Raw genomic sequence first — 24,069 nt, 5'->3', positions numbered from 1 at the left:
TTTTTTTTACAGCAGTATTCCTTTTACATAGTAGCAGTTAAAATATTTCTTGTAAATCTCAACTTATAACATTAATGTAATCAAATTAAATATAAAACCAAAGCTATTTGCCACTGCCAGGGCATTAACGTTTTTATAGAAAATATTTTATAGTTTGTTATAGAAAAACAAGTTATGCTCAGAGTCCAGAGCCTCCATCATAACATTATAACAGGAACCTTAGAGACCTGCACTATCCTAACGCAGCAGAGTGCGGCGCGGGACAACACTTGATGGGCGAGTGCAGGTGCGGGTGTGTAGACACTCATTTATGCGGGAGAATAAGAGTGTACTCATACTAGGCAAGCTTAACCGTGCCCTAGCGCGTTTGACCCCCAAAGCCCAGTTCGTTTGACTAGTGTGATCGCTCCATGCCGCGCTCGGGCGTGGTTCGTTTAGCCATCCCTGGCTCGGTTGGAAGAGGTGGGCCAGAGCGCGGTTCAGTTATAGATCAGTGAGTATGAGCGCTAACGCGCTCCATGATACGTTGCGGGAACATTTCTGAGCAGCAAGAGTGATAGATCTGTAAAGCAATATATTGTGAGAGAGGGCCGTGTGTTACCACGTCCCAAACGACTCAAAATAATAAACCACAAAGTTAACAAAACGATGCTCTCCACTGTGCTGAGCGAGAGCGCTTCTCTTCTGTCTTCACGTGCTATCGGAAACTTCCTATTTCCTACTTATGAAGTCGTGATTAAGAGCACGTTGCATTCTTTTCTGTTAAAAATAACAGTGGACAGTGGTTTGTGAATGTTGATGCTTAGCCTAAATAATTTGATCGGGAGCATTCATGTGAGCGCTGCTGCAGTCTTAGGCCCACCCAAAATGCTCACATTGGTTGAGACACGTACTCATCCCAAGCCAGTACTGATCAACATCCCACCCCTCCTGTGACCCATGGTTTGTCTGTATGTATATTCAGAGCCAGTGAGCAACGGACTTTCATAAAAATAAAAATAAAATAATTGTCGGCGTTAATCAATTAAAGGTGGGGTAAGCGATTTCTGGTAGCCAATGTTGACATTTGAAATCACCAAAACAAACACGCCCCTACCCCAATAAGGCAAGAAGTAGGACCCGTGTAAATATAGGATCAGCTTTCCAGCACTGGAGAGAACTCAAGGAGCGGAAGGCCTGCTAAAATCTGTCTAGTACACTGGACGCGACAAAGCGACCGTTGAAAATCATTTGAAATTTGTGTCAATATGTCATGAATAGAACGCAGCAGCAGTTTTCTGTCGGGGATTTGTCGTGTCGTGCCGCATCCAGTGTAGACCATATATATGTATATATATATCTATAGTGTAGACCGCATCACTGATTATAATGAGTTCCATAGTATTTTGTCGCGCCGCGCCACTCGCGTCCGGTGTAGACACTGTGTAACATTGGTTTTGCTTTGTTTCACAGAACTAATCGTTGCCTGGGTTGCGTACGTATGTGTGGGGCGGAGCTATCAAAATAGGGGCGAGACCCCTTTGGGGTAGGGGCGTGTTTGTTTTGGTGATTTCAAATGTCAACATTGGCTACCAGAAATCTGTATTTAATCTGTATTTAGTCACCTTTTAAGAGACATTTATAGTCATTTATGGACCAATGTTAATTTGAATTTTTTTTTTACATTACATTACATTTAGTCATTTAGCAGATGCTTTTATCCAAAGCGACTTACAAATGAGGACAATGGAAGCAATCAAAATCAACAAAAGAGCAATGATATACAAGTGCTATAAATTATTATATGAGTTCTATAGTATTTTGTCGTGCCGCGCCACTCGCGTCCGGTGTAGACACTGTGTAACATTGGTTTTGCTTTGTTTCACAGAACTAATCGTTGCCTGGGTTGCGTACGTATGTGTGGGGCGGAGCTATCAAAATAGGGGCGAGACCCCTTTGGGGTAGGGGCGTGTTTGTTTTGGTGATTTCAAATGTCAACATTGGCTACCAGAAATCTGTATTTAATCTGTATTTAGTCACCTTTTAAGAGACATTTATAGTCATTTATGGACCAATGTTAATTTGAATTTTTTTTTTACATTACATTACATTTAGTCATTTAGCAGATGCTTTTATCCAAAGCGACTTACAAATGAGGACAATGGAAGCAATCAAAATCAACAAAAGAGCAATGATATACAAGTGCTATAAATTATTATTATTATTTATATATCTTTATAGTATTTATTCATATTTTGACTTGCCTTTTATATTTGCAGTTTTCATTTTAATTTTTATGATAAGTTTTAATAATTTTATTATGTGCTTTTGTAATTAATTAATTAATTTATGTATTTATGTTTACTATTTCTAAATAACCTTATTTCCATTTCTGTCATTTTAGAAATTCAGTGATTATTAGCCAAAGCGACATTTATCATTTTCATTTTTTTCACATTTTTAAACTTTTTATCTTAACATTAGATTTAAATGTAATTTTATTTTAGCTTTATTTCAGTTAACAAAAAGGATTTTTAATCGTTTTAGTTGACAATAACAACACTGTCATGGACTGGATTTGAATTGTTGAATTGTTTTACACCAGCCTGTTTTTATTTTTATTTTTTGGTGGTATAGTTGATTTCAGATTTACCCACCCATAAATGACGTGTAAAAACAAAAACTGTGGTTGTTCACTTTACATATCAGTCAGGCAGTTTCTTATTGTCTATTTGGGTGGTTCCTGGTCAAAATAAGCTACAGAGGTGTAGAATGTTGCTGTTCAACACTTGAATATGTTCATAAAATTGCTACTGAACAGTGAAAACATGTAGAAGACATTCAAAACCATTTCTGGCATCCAGTTTGTGGGAGTCTGAACTTGGCCCTAACCTCGGGACTGATGCTAATTTGAAAGACTGTGAAATGGTGGTGGAGTGACTCATCTTTAACTTCTGACCTTTGACCCAGTTCTTCTGTCTTTCAGGAAAGGAATCGCCCCTTTGACCCATTCAACTTGCACACTTTGGAGAATTCCTTAATGGACATGATTGGGACAAACCATGACAAAGGTAAACATCACCCTGCTGCTGGCCCACCAGTGACTATCGCTGATATTATATGGAGGAATCATTTTGCAGGTTAGGACTATTTATACATCCATGCTTCTATGTTCTTTTGGCCTCAGAATTTTCAAAACACTTGGCTTCAATTATGGTTATTTGTTTGTTTTGGTGTATTGTTCTGCCACTATATTTTAATTTGTGCTTTTAATAATTGTTATTTATTAATAATTGTTGCAAAATATTGCGTAAATATTTTAAATATTATAATACACACTACTGTTCAAAAGCCTGAGGTCATTAAATTTTTTTTTTTTTTAAAGAAGTACTTTTGTTGAGCAAGGATGCATTAAATTGATCAAACTGACAGTAAATACATGTACAATGATTTCTTTTTCGAATAAATGCTAAAATATTTAGCAGCACAACTGTTTTCAACATTGATAATAATAATAAATATTTCTTGAGCATCAAATCAGCATATTAGAATGATTTTTTAAGGATCATGTGACACTGGGGACTAGAGTAATGATGCTGAAAATTCAGCTTTGCATCACAGGAATAAATTAAATTAAACTATATTCAAACAGAAAACAGTTATTTTAAATTGTAATAATATTTCTAAATATTACTGTATTTTTGATCAAACAAATGAAGCCTTGGTGAGCATAAAAGACTTCTTTCAAAAACGTTTAAAAAAAAACAGTACAGTAGTGTAAATTATATAAATGCAACTGTCTACTGTATATACAGAAATGTTTGTAAAATGTATTTGTTTGTATTTTAGGGTTTACACATTTATTCTTCCAGAATTTTGATTGGTACCGTGTTCAGTGATTCTGTACAGACCATTTGCTGAAGGGAAAGTTTAGTAGTTGTGGGAAATGTTCTCATGTGATGATGTTTTAAGATCACACTAGAGTCTCATGGGATATCATGAGAGATGGCTTTCCTCTTGTAGACAATGGAAGGGAGTAAAACAGGAGGAGAGGGAAATTGTTTTTATGTGCTGGATGCATGGAGAGCCACATCAGGGGCCCCGTCTCAGGTGTGGAGCTGTTTTTCCAGATCTGGGTGAGAGAAGAGCTGCATTGTGGGAATAGATTGTGGGTCAAATGTGTCTGTGAGAATGAATTTGGCAGTTATAGGATCTGAATACTTGAGTGAGCACCACTAGAATAAAGCAGAAAATCCTGACAATCTGGCAAAACTGCTCACCTCGAGCAGATAAAGTAAAGTAGACTATGAACAGAAAAAAGACGGCAAAATATTTGCATCAAACCCATCTTTCTTGGAACTTCTGAAGTCCTTTCCAAAGGATTCCATTTAAATTTCCAAAGAAACCTGTTCCTATCTTACGTCTGCATGAATAGTGCTTGTGCTACTCGTGTGTGTGTGTGTGTGTTTGGGAAATGCGGTGAGTCACTGCAGTTTTGGCATCTGCTTGTCATGACATTAATGTTGTTGTTGATAAGGTTACAAGAGGTCATTAGCAGATCAATGATCTGTAAAACACACTTATTACTCCAAATCAGTCTGTTGTTTTTCTGGAATGACATGGAAATTGTGATCATCTTTTTTCCCTATTGTGATGTATGTTCAAGTGAAACAACTTCTTGAATGAAAAAGAATATATAGGGCAGAAGTTGATTGTGTCCACTGGGAATTGTTTGGATTGTTGTCATTTGCTAATTGCTGTAATCTTATCATATGAACACAAACTAACAGCAAGTCAAAATTTCGTCATCCGTTTTATCTATTGATAGTATATCAGATGCCCTCATTTCACATGTGAGGGTGTTTAAAAATAAGTCTTAAAGGCACAGCAGCAAAAAAAAAAAAAAGTGATAAAATGGTCATGAAAAACTAATTCATCACTATTTTTGGCACAAAAAGTAAGTTGATTTAGAATACATAAAGAACATAGAAAAATTATGGTATGGCTCCTTTAAAGGAATTGAATAATTTGCCCAAAAATTAAAATTCTGTCATCATTTTCATCCGCCCTAATATTGTTTCAAACCTGAATGACTGTCTTCTGTGGAAATCACAAATGAAGGAATTTTGAAGAACAAACATTGGACCCCACTGACTTTCACTGTATGGACAATAAAGGGCATTTTTGAAACATCTTTTGTTTTCCACAGAAGAAGGAAAGTCATACAGGTAAGTGTGATGGCACTTGAATTTTTGGCCGAACTAACCATTTTAGTTTGCTCTCTGTCTGAAGTGGATGATTTTCTTGGTTTTGCTCCAGATGTCCTCAAGTCTTTGGTTCAAAGGGTCTTCTGAGGTGTTTTGAGCCTGTTCACACTTCTGAATCCACATTAATCCAATTGAATTTGGAGGAAAAATTGTGTTTTGAAATGCAGAACAGAATAATCTGCATCCGAGCACAGTCTCATTCGCTTTCTGAGGTCCCAACATTGACACAAACACACACACACGATCACAAAGATGCCTTTGTGCAAGCACACGGACACAGATTTCTTTTGGCCGTCTCAAATGATCTGTCTTGTGTAACCGTGACCAAAGGTTTGAACCAAATCGGTTGTTTCCTACACGTCATAGGTTTTGAAAAATCTTCCAGAGCTTGACTGATACTGTGGTGACAGTCACAGTTTGGCAGTCTGATTTCATTATGCTCAATAACTCAGCCATAATGATCAGACTGAGCTAGCTGATGAGAGGAATATATTTGAGGATACTGTTTCTTCACATCTGCACAAACCGGTTCCTCTCATTACAGTTAGAACTAGGAAACGCTTGACAGGGTGACCTGTAATCTGGGTCGCTGAGGTCCGCTGGGTTCAGGCAGAGCTCAGTTTGACCCTGTAGGCCAAAGTTGAGACGGTAGCTAAAGATCATGATGCAAGATGTTTGTCAAGCCTAGGCTGGTGTGACTTTGAACGTTGACATTGATGAAAGTGTCTCAGAGTTCAACTCGTCCCGTATCGAAGGCCCAGGATAATATGTACAAAGAGCGTAAGCCAAAATGTCTCGTTTTTCAAACTGTCACTCTTATTTGAGATCGTGTGTTCGGACAATAAAAGATCAGCCTTCATGCTGAAGGTTTTTCCGTTTGCTTAAATAATTAGTATTGTTTAGTGATGTAACTGCATCATTTTGATAAATTTGTATTCAACAGGGCTGTCAATTAAGACAATCTATTTATTTTTAGGGAAGAAAACTAAGCAGCATTTGTAGTTATATTGAACTTTTCAAAGTCAAATAAAATAAATGCCTTAAAAGCGTTTAAAAAATAACATGGAGCTAGGTCTCATTTGTTAACATTAGTTAATGCATTAACTAACCTGAACTAACAATAAGCAATATGTTTTACAGAATTTATCAACTTTTGATAATGTTAGTTTAATGAAAATGTTCGCACTCATGTTAGTTCACAGTGTGCATTTATTAGCAAACAGATATAACTTAGTTAGTTAAAAATGTTGAGATTAACAGTAACTGAGATTAATACATGCTGTTGAAGTAATTGTCCATTGTTATTGTTCATATTAACTAATGTTAACTAATGAAACCTAATTGTAAATTGTTACCAACATATTCAATTGACTAGATTTAAAGGGATAGTTCACCCAAAATTGAAAATGAAATCATTTATTCACTCGTCATTCCAAAACCATATGACATACAACAAAAAAGAAGACATTTTGAAGAATGCTTCAGCTGTTCATACAATAAATATCAAAGGTGACCAAAATAATATTAAACCCCACTGACTTTCATTGTATGGACAACAAAAACACCACACGTTAAAAATCATATGGGTGAGTAAATGATGCCAGAATGTTCATTTTTGGGTGAACTATCTCTTTAACTGTTTGTCTCAGATTGTTCGCAGCAGTTTGTCAGTTCTCAGTGCACCACATTTCACGGTAGGGTCTTTTCTATTAATAGTTTAACATTGTTTGTCTTTCCTTAAAGGCACCCTGTTAGGGTGGCCGTGTGAAGCTCAAGGTGTGTGAATGTTGATGTGAGTGTTGCACAATTTCAAGGACATTACAGTCTCAGTCGGATTTTCCACAGCAAAAGCTTGTACTGACGGCTCTTAAAGCCAATTTCATGGGACTTTGACATTGTCAGGATTTAATAATGTTGTCCAATAGAGTTCTTCATTCAAAATGCAATATAGTTCAGTACCAGGGATATGGAGATCAATGCAGCTCCATGTGCAAATTGTTGGATTTTTCCCATTTTCAATGGTCAAAAATCAAATGTAGGTCACTTTGCCTACAGCAGATTATTGTATTTAAAGAGGAATAATGTTGAAACTCAAAATTAGGGCTGCACGATTAATCGAATGCGATTGTCATGCGCATTTTGATAGTAATGCCGGTTCTGTAATCAGCAGGAAATCATCATTACGTGCTTTCAGATGGAGCAGAATTTACTACACATAGCCGTAGTTCACTGGCAAGTTACGCAAAAAAATCGCAGACGATTTTATTGCGCGATTCTGAAATCGAAGAAATCGTTCGCGATAATGACAGCTGTTTGCATAGCTTCTCAGTGAACTACGGCTCTGTGAAGTAAATGCTGCTCCATCTAAAAGCATGTGAAAATACCACATTTAATAACATATTTTTACTCCAAACTCACTTCATAACGTCAGTCGAGTGTTTGAAATAAATCCTTCTGTGAGATGATGTGGCTTCTTACACAGAATAAGGCACGAAACATATTTCATAGTATTTAAGCAGTGATAAAGGCATTGCATTATAAATATACTTTATTTTAATGAAAATTATAATAATAAGAACTCAGATAAACCATATATTGCCGTAGTCGTGTGTTTATTAGTCACGTTCTTAGTCACTTCTCCGAGGCGTATTTGGAGTTTCAGCGCGAGAGCGCCCTCTGGCCTTTGGATGGAGATTTACTGCTGATCACAGAACCGTGCTTCACTGAAAGATACGCATGACAATCGCAGCTTCTGTCGAATCGCGATCTCGATTCCATTTCGATTTATCGTGCAGCCCTACTCAAAATGTATATGAATCACTAATGAAAGAAATTTGCCATTAAAATTTCTGAGTTTTAATATAATATAATTCTTAATTCACATTGCAGTTGACCTATTTTCAGAACAATTCTGAAATGAAATTGACCAAATTTTAGATTTCATGATGCATTGCATCATAATTGTACTAAAACCATTGTCAGATCCAATATTTTTCTTATTAGGTTTATAGGTGCAGTAGGAGATCTTGGAAAATGCTAACTTTAGCCTGATAGCACTGAAAGCGAACGTCCCACCCTCCCTGCAATCGCCGTCCAAAGCCACATCGTGCATATTCATTACCGTGATATATCGCATTACCGAATACCGGCACAAGTCTAGTCAGGAGTAAATAGTATTTATTTACAGAGGTATATAATGTCACACTTCACACTTCTCTAGTAAGTTTCGTCTGTGTGTGTGAAGACGCTGCGCAGCACAAATCAACGGCAAATCAAACTTCAACGAATTTCCCCTGCTCAGGGAGTAGGGAGCAATGAACACTATGTAGGGATCATATCGATCGGAGCACAGTTCATGCACGTAGCTCACTTCTAACGAGCTGGTTATCTGAATCGGGTGTGTTAACTAAGCGAGACATGCAAAATATGCAGAGCGGGGGGCACGAGGACTGGAATTGGGAACCGCTGGGCTACATCATGTGTCATTCACCGGTAAGACAACTTTAAAAGTACTGCAATACCAGGAAGGAAGATCGGGTTGTTGACGCTTGTCTGCCATTTTCTCTCTGTCTGCACAGTGTGCGTAACGCGCTGATGACGTATTATGTCTGCGCAAACCGGGTGCTCAGAGGTATGCTAATACATATGTTGACAGGCAGGTAGAACTTAACTTAATGATTGCTATCGGGATGTGATGAGACTTTCAACCAGCATAACAAAAAATGTTTCTGAAGACAATCACCTATTGCACCTTTAAGTGTTTAATATATATTCCACAAGGTTTGAGACACAAGCTTTAAAGGAACACGCCACTATTTTTGAAAATAGGCTCATTTTCCAGCTCCCCTAGAGTTAAACAGTTGAGTTTTACCGTTTTCGAATCCATTCAGCCGATCTCCGGGTCTGGCGGTAGCACTTTAGCTGCAGCCATTTTTGAGCGAGATGCTAACGGTCTAATCACATTCAATGATCTATGCTAAGCTGCAGCTAAAAGTGCTACCGCCAGACCCAGAGATCGGCTGAATGGATTCGAAAACGGTAAAACTCAACTGTTTAACTCTAGGGGAGTTGGAAAATGAGCCTATTTTCAAAAATAGTGGCGTGTTCCTTTAACCCTTTTGTAATTAAGCTGGTGTGTCAGGGGAAAAGTTGGCTTATGTGTATCTGTCATAACAAGACTAGAAAGACGCTGACATTTGCTTCCAGAGTTCAGGCCTGATCAAACAGCGAGAGGGGAAAGGGAAATGCATGATTTGCATAACCATAGACCCCTGTGAGGGAATGTCAGGGGAATATGTTCGGCTCTATCTTTGAGGTGTCTCTTCCCTGTCAAAAGAATACTGATGTTAATCTTAACTGAATGTGAGCTGTAGGTTTCCATTAAAAGTAGGTGTGTCTTGCATGAGAATACTGGCAAATCCAGCTAAAACCAGATTAAGATGGGAGCATGGTAACTGGTTTCCAACAGGTCCAAGTTGGTCATTAGCTGGTTTTTAGGTGATTGACTAGCTAGACTGCCATTACCTGGCTGGGCTTGTAGACCATCTTGCAATAAACAACTACAAAGCTCTCAAAACCAGCTTGACCACTTCAAGCTGTTGTGCCCTGGTTTTATACTTGGTAGTTCATCTGGTGAACCCCGTAAACCAGCTTGGAACATGTTTCAGCTACCATTTTAAGCTGGTTGTATATTTTACAGAATGGTAATGTTCAAACCGGCAGAGATACTCAGTCTGTCCATTATGTCACTGTTGGGTCAGAAGAACCACAGCTGCAGTTGGTTAAAGACATGCTGGAGAGGAACTTATTCACCACCGGCTCTTCCAGCTGTCTTGAAGTCTAAAACAAGTGAAACCAGCCTCAGAATTACAGCCACTCTAAAATATTTACATGCATCACTTTAATATTCCACAGAAAGTGCAACAATATTGAATAACATTAAGGTTGAGGCTTTGTTTATAACCGTACTCATTTATTTATAGTTTACATTTCAATAAGTGTCTCCCATTATCTGCTTGACCTCAAATTTGCTCATGCAAATTCTCTCACAGTTAATGTTTTAACCAAATGTATGTTGGAAAGGAAGTATTTGTCCATTTCTTTTAGTACTACGTGTTACTACTTTTGTATTCCAGCAAAAGTCCAAATATCTTTAAAACAAAATTATAGACTAAATTTAATTTTATGCCTAAATGAATGTAAACACAACATGCACTTAAATTCAAGATGATTTGCGTAAAAATAATCTTATGGATTTTTGTTTGTCAGGTAAATTCAACTTCTTGTAGCAATGCATAAAATGTATATATGTTGATTTGTTAAATGAACGTTTACTGCTGTTCTGCAAAATTTCACAGGTGAGATCCAGTCGTTTCAATAGACATTTCTTCAAGACGAAATTTCAGATTTCGCCATTGGTTCAGTTTGGTCAAGCAAATTCGCTGCTCGGTCTAGAATTGATTTCTGTTGTTGCTGTGCTTCATACATCACTACACTAATTGGCAATAGACAGTTTACATTTTTTGCCCCACAAAATTTTGGCAAATGTGACCACACCTTAAGTCACTTTGGGTAAACGTCTCTGCCCAATGCATTAGTTAATGCACATGCAATCTTGTTTTTAGGACCTTTAGTTATATAGTCTGGAAAACAAGAGAAACATACTTACAAATAACAGTTTTTTGTTTATTGTATGTGAGTATTGTTTGTTCAGAATGACTCAGCAGTGACATTTAATTCAAATGACTATGTATTTGAAGCGTAGGCTTTCTATAAAGGGCATTGTGCTGTTGATGAGATGAATCACGGGGTGATCAAAGGTGTTGATGCTTTATGATCAAATCGTGATGTGCCGTTCATTTAGAATCAACTTTACACCTTTTTATTAGTGTGCTTTGGCTATCATTGGCACATGTGCTGGCGGTTGAGCTGCTTTGATTTGAATTATTGAGAAAATAGTCCAAATATGAAGGATGTGCTCCCAGCACAGCTGCTGGTTCTCACCAGAGACACTATATATAGCACAACACACTAGTCCGAACAACACATGCAAGCTGGGAAACATTTGCCCTGTACGTCTTACAACCTCACAGAGCCAAATACCTGTTGAAACCGTACCACGTTGTGCAAATTTCTCATCGCTTGCCATTGTTTGGCATTGGTTGAACCACTGAAGGGCAGAGCATATCTGGGATTCTCGGTGCGCTGTGGGGAAGAACTTTGCAAATGTGACTTGCAACGATTCAGAATTTGCATAAGAGCCCGTCGAGGCTTGCTTACAGTGTTCTCTGGAAGCCCACGGGAGCTTTGCTGTCATTTGTAACCAAAACTGCTAATGCAGGCACATTAGAGCTCTGACTCTGAAAATAAATCAACAGCTGTTTTACGGCCATGCAAATGAACTCTTCATGTAGTTACAGAGAATCCATGTGTGTGTTTACTTGGGAGGTGCCTAGGTGTTTGCTTTGACAATTGACAAATCCTTTGGGGACATGTCCTCATTAAAAAAACAATTCATAAATAGATGTTTTTAATCTGAAAATCCAAATGCAAGTGTTTCATTATAATTTAACTGTAAGCACACTATATTAACATTTTGAAATGAGTTACAGCACAATTCATAATACAATGCAAGTACGCTTTGCATTTTCGTCTAAAACCGTAGTTTTGTTGCTTTTAGTCTGAAAGCTTTAAAGCAGTCTGTATGCAAAAATTCATCTGCACTCCTAAACATTCACAAAAAAGCAGAAATAGGCATTTAACATTAATAGTCTTCCAGGTGAATTGGTTACAAATATTGGTTTTTGAGGCCTTACATCTGATGTTCATGTCAGTTTAGTGAATTAAACTCTAATATTGCGTAAAAAAAGGGTAATAAACTGGTTTACAGTCAGATGTCTCAATGGTTTCATAACTCTCATGACTTGTTTTTCTCATTTCTTTGTAGGTCGCATGGGTCTCAACTTTCACCATCCAGTAGCTGAACATATATTACCACTGAACTGTGAGTGTCTCTCGCTTACTGTATCTTATTAATGTTAATGAACACATGCTTTTCTTTTCAGATGAACACAGTGCTGGATTTCTAAGGCAGTATATCTTATTATATATCCCCTCATATTTCAATCTGCTGAGATAAACTATTAATAACTCAATAAATATATATATATATACATATATATATAGGTAGGTATATATATTAAGGCATAATTAATTTACTTTGAATTTGTTTAGAGTCCTAAACCAACTTTTGTTGATTTGGTTATCATTTGTTGATACTGACTATTCAGTTGCCTTACGTCGAGTCTGTCCGTCTTCCTGCTGCGGCGTCATTGTTGTTTTGTCTCATTTATGGGATTACGATAAATGTGTTGTTTTGGCCAGGTGGGTTGAGGTGTGGCTGCGTTTTGTGTAGTGATTTAGTAAGTGGTACAATAGTTATAGGTTTTTTTTTTTTTTACTTGGACAGATTGTATTTACAAACCTGCATCACAGACTAATGATGTAATCCGTCTTTGTGACATGCAATACAGTGGTGTGTAACTTCCAGCTTTACATGGAATGTTTTTGACAAAACATGTTGATTTCAGAGTGTGCTGTGTTGGTGAACTGTATTGGTGAGCATCATGCTTATCTTGTTTTGTCATGTTAATGACATAATATTTGCCTGATCTCGAAATTACAACAGAACAGATTAGGGGTGCAACGGTTCAACTTACTCACGGTTCGGTTTGTATCACGGTTTTAGAGTCGCGGTTTCGGTACGGTTCGGTATGTGCTATGTTTAGGGAAAAAACTATATTGTCAAATAAAAATAAAGAAAATAAGAACAAATAATCTAACTACAAGTAACAGCACAAATAAATAAACAGTGGGAAAAGATACAAATAAAATAAACAGTGCTTTTCAGTTTTTTTTAGGTAGCTAACAGTTTTTCGGTTCAGAAATTGAATAAATCAAATGTAAAATAACATTGCATATTTGACTGTATAAATTAAAGATTAATCCTTATTAAAGTTGCAAAAGTTATTCACTCAAGAGCAGTGAGAGATTTCCGTGTTGTTGCTGTCTGATTAACATTAAAGGGGTCATATGATGCTATTTTAAAGATCATTATTTTGTGTATTTGGTGTAACAGAATATGTTGACATGCTTTAATGTTCAAAAAACACATTATTTTTCAAATACTGTACATTATTGTAGGTCCTCTATGCCCCGCCTTTACCATCAGTTCAAGCCCGAAAGGACAACAGAGTTGCGTGACAGACACAGTGATGATGCAGTACACAAGCCGCGGTTAAGACAGCTGACGTGCTATGATTTCTGACAGGCAGTTCACTCTCCTGTGATGTGACCCTGTTCCCCTCACACACACACACACACACGACACGTTACTCTGCACTGCGCAAAACTCAACACAAAACATACTTACAGTAGCTGATTCAGAAGCGCCAGATTGCCATAGCAAAGTCGGAATTTGCCCTTTTTTAAAACATTTTTTAGAAATAGCCTTTGTGCACAGCCTAATATCTCTTTGGATTTGAGACTTTAGTCTTTGCAACTTTACAGATCTTCTTTATGCACCAAGAGCTTGTAACACTCCAAAGAGAAAGGAAAACTTGAAATCGCATCATATGACCCCTTTAAGAAAGTGCTGTCACTTTAAGAGAAAGCACTGATGCAGTGCACTGATACTGTACGTTCAGCCGACTATGTCTGCTAGGATACTCACCAAGATGGGCATTTTGACATAATTTTTGTGTGAATTTGTCCATTCAAACACAATACTTCACAGAGAGCTTAATATTTGCGCGCGTTCTGAGACGCGGGTTCATCGGAAGGAAGTAGTTCCGCACAAAAGATGGTTTTATTAGGCACTCCGTTGTTTCTTGTTTAATTACACACGTTCCGTCGAACTGTTGTATAAACGCAATATCACTCGAGTACTCGAGTGATATTGCGTATATATATATATATATATTTATAATGTCTTATATTATGAAACCGTGATATATTTTATCATGATTCTTTGATGAATAGAAAATTCAAAAGAACATTTATTTGAAATAGAAATCTTTTGTAGCCTTATAAATCAGTTTTGAACTACTTAATGTATCCTTGCTGAATAAAACATGTTTTATTGATCCCAAACTTTTGAATGGTAGTGTATATGCTTATTTGCACAGTACCACTTTGTGTCTCCCCCTTGTGTCTAATTCAAAATCTACCAATTCATTTAATTGAGCAATTTTATTTAGGTCTCTTCTGCTATAATTAAATTGCGTTGTATTGTTAATAAAGACATTATATTTCCCTTAGAATTTCCCATATCAGCCAATGCGAAACCCATTTCAGTCTTTCATTAGTGTCTTGTAGGCCCCAGTGCAATGTGCTGACCCTCTGTTTCCTTCTGTGGTGCCACCAAACCGCACACATGAGCATCTCCCCTGCTATGATTAGCAGCCCTGAAAGCTTATATACACACGGTCCTCCTCAGCCAGTGGCGTACGGCCAGAGGAACAAACAAAAAAGGGAGGAAACGCCAGGAGCGTTTTTAGCAGGGTCACAGTGACGACTCGAGCTAATCGTGCTCATTAGCCTGATGGTTGTAGTAGGTATCTGTGTATCTGCTGTAGGTACCACTGAAAAGCTTCGAGTGGGATGTTTGAGGTCTGGCGTGTCATTCGTGTGGTTTATGGACGTCGTTTGGTGGAAGCAGCACAGGAAGGAGCCGGCAGGGCCCGTGACCACTCTTAAAACCTCTAATTTGGACAATTTAACTGGGAGAATAGTTTCCATGTCTGTTTGTATGAACTCGCCTTTAAAGTTCAAAGTTGCACAGACTGAAGTTTGATAAGAAGTCTTTACATTGTAATCTTTTAGCGATTTAGATGATTTAACTACTTTTGCCCACCATCCACCGCCCAGTTTGACCAGCCACATTTTTATTGGAAGATTATATTATATTATATTAAGAAATATTATATAAGAAATATTATTTCATATTATGTTCTTTATTTATTTTTTATAATTACATTTTAGATTTAATTAGTATATTAAAATATTTTTATATTACAAATGTTATATTTTTATAAAAATATTTACATATAAAAATATCACACACACACACACACACACACATATATATATATATATATTAGATATTTTATATTTATATTCATTTGAGTAATTTTATGTGATTTTTGTATTATATTTTTATTTCAGTTTTAGTTTGGTTTCAATTTTATTTATTTTATTTACTTGTAGTAATTTTAGTGCTTTAACTTAAACAAATCAAACATTAGAAATTTTCCTTTGGCAGCAAGTTTATTTGTGTTTAATGCTTATTCAGTGTTTTCAGCTTTACTACGGTTAACAAAAATGTTACGATAAAAACCCTGGTTTATATAAATGTGCAAAATGTGCAACAACAACTTTTAGTGGATCGAAAATGTACCCAATTTAAATTTACATTGGCTTTAAAAGTGAATTTGAATCACTTTGATTAGTATCCTAGTTCACTGACTCAAAAAATGAATCAAACACATACTGATGTCTTTTCCATTTGAATGGCTTCATTCATGTCTATATGTAAATATGTTTATCCTGCCACAGATTTAGCTGACTAGTCCGTGTTTTCAAACTGACATTGATATGCTGCCCTGCATGACAAAAGTTGAACTATTTATAACTTAACATGGCGTCTTTAAAACGTGTCTTGTCATGAGACGCTGAATAACAGTGAGACATGCTGTAATGGCTAAAGACGTCCATCTAGTTCAAAAATACATAGTCAAGCACTTAAGAAATGCCTCAGATGAGCACACTATTTTTTGTGAACACCACCCTCACATATTTATACTAGAAGCAAGAAGCACAAGTAGATTGTCTCATTATAACCCCTGATGGTCTGGGTTCACACGTTCATCCATCTATAAATCAAAACTGCACAAAAATGTCTGGCTGGTGTTCATTTCACACATGTTTAGAGGACAGAGTTTGTCGGACTCTGTGTTCTTGCTCTGTAATCCCATACAGTGTGTCAAGGTTGTGTGTGATATGCTGTGACTTGTATTAAGAATCAGCCCGAGGGACTTCCACCAGTTGTGGTTTCTCACTCTTAAATGTGACAGTGGTTATTCTTTAACAGAAAGAGAAACTGCTGTATCACTGTAACTTTCCTTTTTCTTGCTGCCCTACAGTCACTTCTCAAATCCCAGTGAGGAACAAATACCCCGTCTGTCTCTTGGGGTGTGTGGTGACTCACTCCAGACACAGTAGCTTTCTCCTTTCATTGTTGCTAGGAGTATGAGACCCCCTGACAACGCCAGTTAGACGTCTTTATGTACGCAGTGGCTACAGGCAGTTTTAATGAAAACCCAAAAAAGTGAGACGCCGCAGAATGAGAACAATAGCTCCAACTCTGAAAATGTCATGCATTCGGAGCCGTTCTCTATGGCTTTCTTTAGACCTGACTACTTCGGGAGCCTTCAGGATATTGTTAAATAATAATAATTACATTTTGGGGGGCATTTTTTAAAATAAATTCTGCAAGGAGTTATTAAATCAATCAAAAGTAAAAAAGTAAAAAAAAAACTATTCATCAAAGAATTCTTCAGAAAAGGACAGTTTCCAGAAAATATTAAACAGCACAACTGTTTTCAACATTGGTAATTTTCACTGAAGTAATGGCTGGAAATTCAACTTTCCAATCACAGGAATGAAATACATTTTAAAATATATATTTAAAAAAAACAGTAATTTTACATGTATGAAAATAAAAATATAATGCATTATATTTTTAACAAAAAAAAAAAGAATTGAAAGAAAAAAATCCAATACACATTAAACTTTCATTACAATAATATTTCTATTTCCTCACAATCTCTGTGCCATTTGGATTTATTGGATTGTGTGGATTTGTTATACTGAAGAAACAAAGTCACCTACATCTTGGATGCCCTGGGGGTAAGCAGATAAACATCAAATTTTCATTTTTGGGTGAACTATCCCTTTAACCACTCAGCCAAATTTGAATGATAAAAAAATCCGCTAAGTAAGTACATAAAATAAGTTATCAAAATCTCGAAAAAATGGGCAGTATCCTCAGCTCCACGCCCACGCCCACTCTCGGGAAAGCTGCCGCCTCTTAACTGTCAAATACCGCTACAGCCTGAATGGATGCTCCTAGCAGCTTAATTGGATTTACAATATTTGCCAATACATATTTGCTCCGGTGCGTCATCGACATTTATTATAGTGTTAGAGGAGGGGCCATGATCAGTGGCTCCAGTGTGCCATCGAGCCACTGTTTTAGCCCCGCCCAGAAAATCCTGAACACAGAATTGGTGAAAAACTGTATAACTCCACTATTCAGTACTACAGAATTCACAGTCTTTGTAATGTGTTTCAGTAATACATTTGTAATATTTATAATGCGTTTAGAAACTATTCTCAGAATTGACTTTACAGAGACTTTAACTAATTGTAGCTCGAACAGGAAGATTCTGTTGTGTTCACCTGAATGAGAAAACTATAGAAAATCCATGACATCTCCTTGCGGACATCTCATCACTCAAAATGCTATGCATACTAATATTGCACTGAAGTGTTTCATAATGCAGCGACAAGTGAAAACAAGCTTGGGAAAAAAAAACCCTGTCTGTCTCCTCGTTTATGTCTCTCTCTGTCCATCTTTCTCTCTCTTCACCCTCGAGCAGCCAGGAGCTATGGCCGCAGAAGAGGTAACCTGTCGCCTTTTTATCTTTGTGCTCGCAGAAATGATGGGGCTTTTGCTCGGGCTGAATTCTTCCTTGTCTATGAGGGTTACTGGGGGTCATAATATCTGCTTCCTTTGTGCAGTGACTGCATTAATTCATGTTGATTTTGCCATTGTTTTCTGCTAATTAAAATATTGTTTCCTTTTATGTTATTGCATACATACAAAGGAATATTTTAGCTATTGGTTTCCTAACAAAATATTATGTTGACAAGATCTGTTTGAAGTGAATCATATGGGCTTGCTGCAACTCTCATTTCAAGTCTTGAACTAATTCTGTCATCCAGTTCTGTGTCCGAGGGTTTTGTGCCTCACATGTGTTGGCTTTGGCTCTAGTTTGGTTCTAGTACTCCTCTCATACCCCTTTTCCACCATGAACCACTAATATCTTAAAACTACAATCACCGAAGCTGTCTGAAAGTCCCAAATGTGGCAGGATGCCTTTAGTTAATGGACACCCTGATTCTATTTTTGACTACTCATTCCTCATCTGTCTAAAATAAATTGATTTGCAATCATATATGTGAGTTCATTATTGTTTTTGTTACATGTTTTAAAAACAGATCAATTAAGACAGCATTTTGAAACTGAATTAAATAACTTTGCATGTTTAAATATGTTCTCAAAACTAGGAATAGCGATGGAAAAGGGATATCAGTGTTCGTGTCTAAAGGTCTTCCAATCACAGCACTAATTTCTTATTTATTTGATTTATTTGATTAATTTGATTTATTTTGATTTTTTGCATTGCAGTATGAAAATGTGCCTTGTTTTATGACGCTTTGAATATATCGATTGCATCTCTGTTTTTTAACGTGTCTTCAGGTTAACACTTCACAAATATGAGTAAAAAAATAAAGAAATGGGTTGTCTTTTATAATTATTGGAGATTTTTGTGTTTAAATTTTATGAAAGCTTCATTGTTTCATTTCACTTTGGAACAATCCAGTTTCATGTAATATTTCATTAATTAATCATTTTTAACCAAAATATATGGTTATTTATGCCATTGAAATACATATCATAATATATGTATATACTACCATTCAGAATTTGGGGTTTGCATGATTTTTTCATGTTTTTATAAGAAGTCTCTTATGGTTGCCAAGGCTGTGTTTATTTGATCAAAAATACAGTAAAATCAGTGATATTGTGAAATAATGTTCCAGTTTAAAATAGTTTTCTATGTTAATATATTTAAAAAAAAAATTATTTCTGTCATGCGGAGCTGCATTTTTCAGCATCATTACTCCAGTCTTCAGTGTCACGTGATCCTTCAGAAATCATTCTAATATGCTGATTTGCTGCTTAATAAACAGTGACACATTTTTTCAGGAATCTTTGATGAATATAAAGTTAAAAAACAGCATTTTAATATAAATGTTATGTCTTTACAGTCACTTTTGATCAATTTAATCGTAATTTTGAAATAAAATGGTAGTATATTACATTAAATTAATATTATAACTTTCAGTGAGTTTAAATTAATTGGTGTAGAAATTCATGGTCATTTTTTTTGTCCACTAATCAGTTTCTCTCCTCTGGCTTTCTCTCTCTTTCATCTCCTTTCCTGTGTGATTCCTCCTGATTCCTCCTTTTCTTCTGTTTGTTTTCTCTACTTCCTGTTGCAGGTCGCTCTTCACTGTTTCCTTTCGAGGACGGCTTCCTGGACGACGGTCACGGTGATCAGCGGCTGACCTCTGGCCTGAGCTCGCCCAGCCGCTGTCAGAACGGAGAGAGGATTGAGCGCTACTCCAGGAAGGTGTTTGTCGGAGGACTGCCACCAGACATCGATGAAGGTACATATACACGCCTCAGTACTGAGCTTGAGTTTGGAGGGTATGTCAATTAATATTTAATCAATATTATATGTATTAAAGGTACAGTATCATAAATCGAAAATTGTATACACAATGATTTTAGTGCTGATATGTATCTGTTTCAGGTTTATTATCATTAAAAAGATAGTTCACCCAAAAATGAAAATTCTGTCATCATTTACTCATCCTCAGTTTCTTTCTTCTGATCGCTCAAGATATTTTGAAGAATGTTTTGAAAAATAGTTGCTGGTAGCCATTGACTTCAATAAGGAAAAAATACTATGGAAGTCATTGGCTATCAGCAGCTGTTTGGTTACCAACATTCTTCAAAATATCTTTTTGAAGGTGAGTAAATGATGACAGTTTAAATTTTTAGGTGAACTATCCCTTTAACTAAAACTAAATCCAAAACTATTAAAACATTTAGTTTAGGTAGTTTCCAAAGCAAAAATTCTAATTTTTGTTTAGTTTAAATTGAAGCAATGAAATGACTAAAATATTATATATTGAAGTAACAAAAACTAACAAAAATGACCAAAGCACATAAAAATTGACAAAAATTTAAATGAAAAATATATATATATAAATAAATAAAAAACTAATTAAAAATATTAAAACTATAATAGTATATAAATAATAGTTAAATAACACCAATCTGTTTGTTGCCTTGAAGAAAGATTGAGTTATGTCCGATTTTTTGTTTATAGTTCTTAAAATTGTCAAATAAATAAAGGGATTTTAAAAAATGCTAAAACTTTAATGACGTTTGTGGGAATGTGGGAACTTAATTTTTCTAATCATTTAGAGTTGTTTTTCACCTGGTTGCCAATAAAGGTCAATAAAATAAAATAAATGAATTAAATTAAATTAAATTAAATTAAATTAACATTTCCTTAAATTTGCTACTGACTTAAAGTATATCTTCTGACCAAAATATTATATAGACTGTGAGCTATGCATTTTTGGCCACAGAAAAACACCAGGCAAATGACTAAAGATTTTTGATATTCATAGCAATGAACTGCATTTTAAAGAATTAAAGTCTACAGCATTGTTATTCAGAGGAGATGCAGTGACTGCTTGCTTTTTTTTTTTACGTTTAAAATCCATATTTCTGGCCTAAACACTTTCCATTTTTCTAACAGATGAGATCACAAACAGTTTCCGTCGCTACGGTCACCTGGTGGTGGACTGGCCTCATAAAGCAGAAAGCAAATCCTATTTTCCCCCTAAAGGTAATGACATTGACATCATCTCTCCTGCAGCACTTCAATACAGCTGCAGATGTTTAACAGTTCAGTGTGAGCGTATGATTCCCCTTGACACTTCCTTCGTTTGAGTGAAAATAGGGAAAGTATTACGTCACAGCCGGTCAGAGCGTTAGTAATCGGCATGCACCTCAAATGAGTCTATTGTGTGGATGCTGGTCAGTGTTTGGTCTCAGAGCATCGGGAAACTGTTGTGTTGTGTGCGTCAGATTGGTCTCTATCTCATCAAAGTGCCTCCAGGTGTTCATTGCTGTGGCTTGAACAGACGCACACAGACAAGTACTTACAGATACACACCTAGAGGGAGAAACCTACTGCATTTCATCATGTTACACACATACATGTTTGTGTGAGTACCTGGAAAGAGTTAACAGAGATTGTTTGGAAGGGTAAACAGAGCACAGGTACAATCCACATATCATATCCTTGAAATTTGAACAAATATACTATATACTTCATATTATACTATGTATATTTGCTTAATTAATTTAGCAAATAGATGTTTCCTTAAGTTTTTTTTTTTTTTTACTTAGTTATGCCTGTTATAATGTATTGTACAAGCTTTTGTTACTTTCACTGTTCATTTTATTGCTTTTATTTATCTTATTTATATTATATATCAGTGCATCTATGCTTTTAATAATATAATAGTAATTGTAGTTCATTTTATTTAATCAAATAAATATATATTCAAAACTATATACACATACATACATATGTATGTTATAATTAACTACAGATTTATTTATTTATTTTTTTTTATTTTATTTATATGACATTAATTACCAGAAATGTTGATTAATTAAATTTATTTTCTGGCTTTTTATAGTTAAAAGTTAAAAGCTTTTAACAATTTGTATATAATTTTCTTTATTATTATATTATGTAATAAAATATAGTGTGTGTGTATATAAACACACACACACACATACATACATACATACATGCATATTAGGGATGCACGATATTGGATTTTTGCTGATATACAATATGCTGATAACCGATGCCAATACCAATATATTTCATTTGTTTGGAAAACACCAAATCTCTCCTGTGCAGAGATTATAAACAAATTATTTTTAATTTTGGTTAGTTTTTAACAAAAAATTTACTTGCTAGAATAAAAAAAAAGTTATTTTATAATAAGAGTACATTGAAAGATTTGAAAATAACTATAAACCAATTACTGCATTTTTTCCCTTCAGACAGATGCAGTTAACATTTTATTTGAAGATTTAACATTTGTAGATGGTCTAAAGCAAAAGAGTTGTAAAAATTCTGGAAATCTTTTATAGCTCCTTGTATTTAAGTTTTCATAATCTGTTTGGGAAAAAATATAACACACATTAATGAATAAATCTGTGTGTGTGTGTGTGTGTGTGTGTGTGTGTGTATATATATATATACATATATATTCAGTGTACACAGAGATGTCAGTGCTTGGAATCTTTATACATGCATAAAGTCTTTTATGAATACATAACCCCATCTTCAACACAAGACAATAGATTTGACCATGTGCACAATTGCTTAAAAATGAGCATGTTGCATTTCCAGGTGTGTCGTACTTGGCAAAACCAACAAACTCTAGAACACACCTTAAGCAGGACCAGTTCCTGCCAAACACACATACCTTAAAGCTACAGAGAAAGAGGGACTCGTTAGATAGAAAAAAAGAAAAAACATAACTACAGGGCAAGGCTGTGTCTCCAACTCTCCCGGTGCTGGAATGCGCAATAAAAAAAAACGTGATTTCTGAAAAAAAAAAGTTATCGGTTTTTGCAAATGAACTCTTCATATATATATATAAATAATTTAATTTGCAAGTGTCATGTTTGTGATTTTTATTCATGTAAGCTATAGCTTCTGACCTATAAATCAAAACATACTCATTTTATGACATAAATTACTGCTTTATTTAATCAGAAACACAATCTTAATGTTGTGTATTTTACTTTATTTTAATACAAGTAGGCCAACAGCGCCCCCTAAGTAAATAAAAAGCCTTACTGATGAGGTATTCATCTTATTGGCAGGGCATATCAGCATAATTTTTCATACCTGCCCAATGCTAAGTTTACATTTTAAGCCATTATCGGCCGATTCCGAAAACGTTCTGATAATATCGTGCATCCCTAATACATACATACACACACACATATACAGTCATGGCCAAAAATAGGTCAGAGGACTGGAATGGCCATAGCAGAAGCTTGGTTTTGTGCCCAGTGACCCATTTTTGTGTTGCTTTTGAGGTTTGTGTTTGGATTATTGTACGGCTGGAAGATCCAAACATGGCCCATTATAAAAAATACAGCAGTATATTTCATTGTACACATGAGGTACTTTTTATCCCTGTGTTCACCAAACCCAACTTGAGTGTTTGCTGCTAAAAAGCTTTTTTTTTTGTTGTTTAATCTGACCATAGAAGCCAGTCCCATTTGAAGTTCCAGTCGTGTCTGATAACTGAATATGCTGGAGTTTGTTTTTGGGTGAGCTTGGAGAATTTTTCTTGAAACCCTCCCAAATAATATGTGGTGTAGGTGCTGTTTGACAATTTTTTTTTAAGGTTTTCTGACCCCGAGACTCAACTATTTTCTGCAATTCTCCAGCTGTGGTCCTTGGAGTCTTTAGCCACTCAAACTCTCCTCCTCACCATGTATTAGGACGATATAGACACACGTCCTCTTCCAGGCAGTTTCGTAACATTTTATGTTGATTGGAAATTCTTAATTATTGCCCTGATGGTGGAAATGGGAATTTTCACTGCTCTAGCTCTTTTCTTAAAGCCACTTCACTAATTTGTGAAGCTCAATTATCTTTTGCTGCACATCAGAAATATATTCTTTGGTTTTTCTCATTGTGATGGATGATTAAGGTTCATGTTCATAATCACCCTGGTATGCTCAAAATTGTAAATATGAATGGGAATATACTTCACAGATATTTTACTCATA

At 35.8% G+C, this 24,069-nt stretch overlaps 1 protein-coding gene across 1 annotated transcript in view; it reads left to right on the top strand.

The window, feature by feature from the left end:
- Positions 1-24,069, top strand: part of cpeb3 (cytoplasmic polyadenylation element binding protein 3) — a 39,130-nt gene that overhangs the window by 8,616 nt on the left and 6,445 nt on the right. Inside the window, exons 3-7 of the mRNA XM_016561745.1 lie at positions 2,966-3,050; positions 12,193-12,249; positions 17,966-17,989; positions 19,656-19,823; positions 20,990-21,151. Coding sequence (XP_016417231.1) covers positions 2,966-3,050; positions 12,193-12,249; positions 17,966-17,989; positions 19,656-19,823; positions 20,990-21,151 — 496 coding nt within the window. The remainder of the gene's footprint in view (positions 1-2,965; positions 3,051-12,192; positions 12,250-17,965; positions 17,990-19,655; positions 19,824-20,989; positions 21,152-24,069) is intronic.

This window comes from Sinocyclocheilus rhinocerous, unplaced genomic scaffold (assembly GCF_001515625.1).
Source record: "Sinocyclocheilus rhinocerous isolate Xijiao unplaced genomic scaffold, SAMN03320098_v1.1 scaffold1069, whole genome shotgun sequence".
NCBI classification, from domain to species: domain Eukaryota; kingdom Metazoa; phylum Chordata; class Actinopteri; order Cypriniformes; family Cyprinidae; genus Sinocyclocheilus; species Sinocyclocheilus rhinocerous.
Note: the sequence above shows the minus strand (reverse complement) of the source record. Positions and strands in the feature narration are given on the sequence as shown.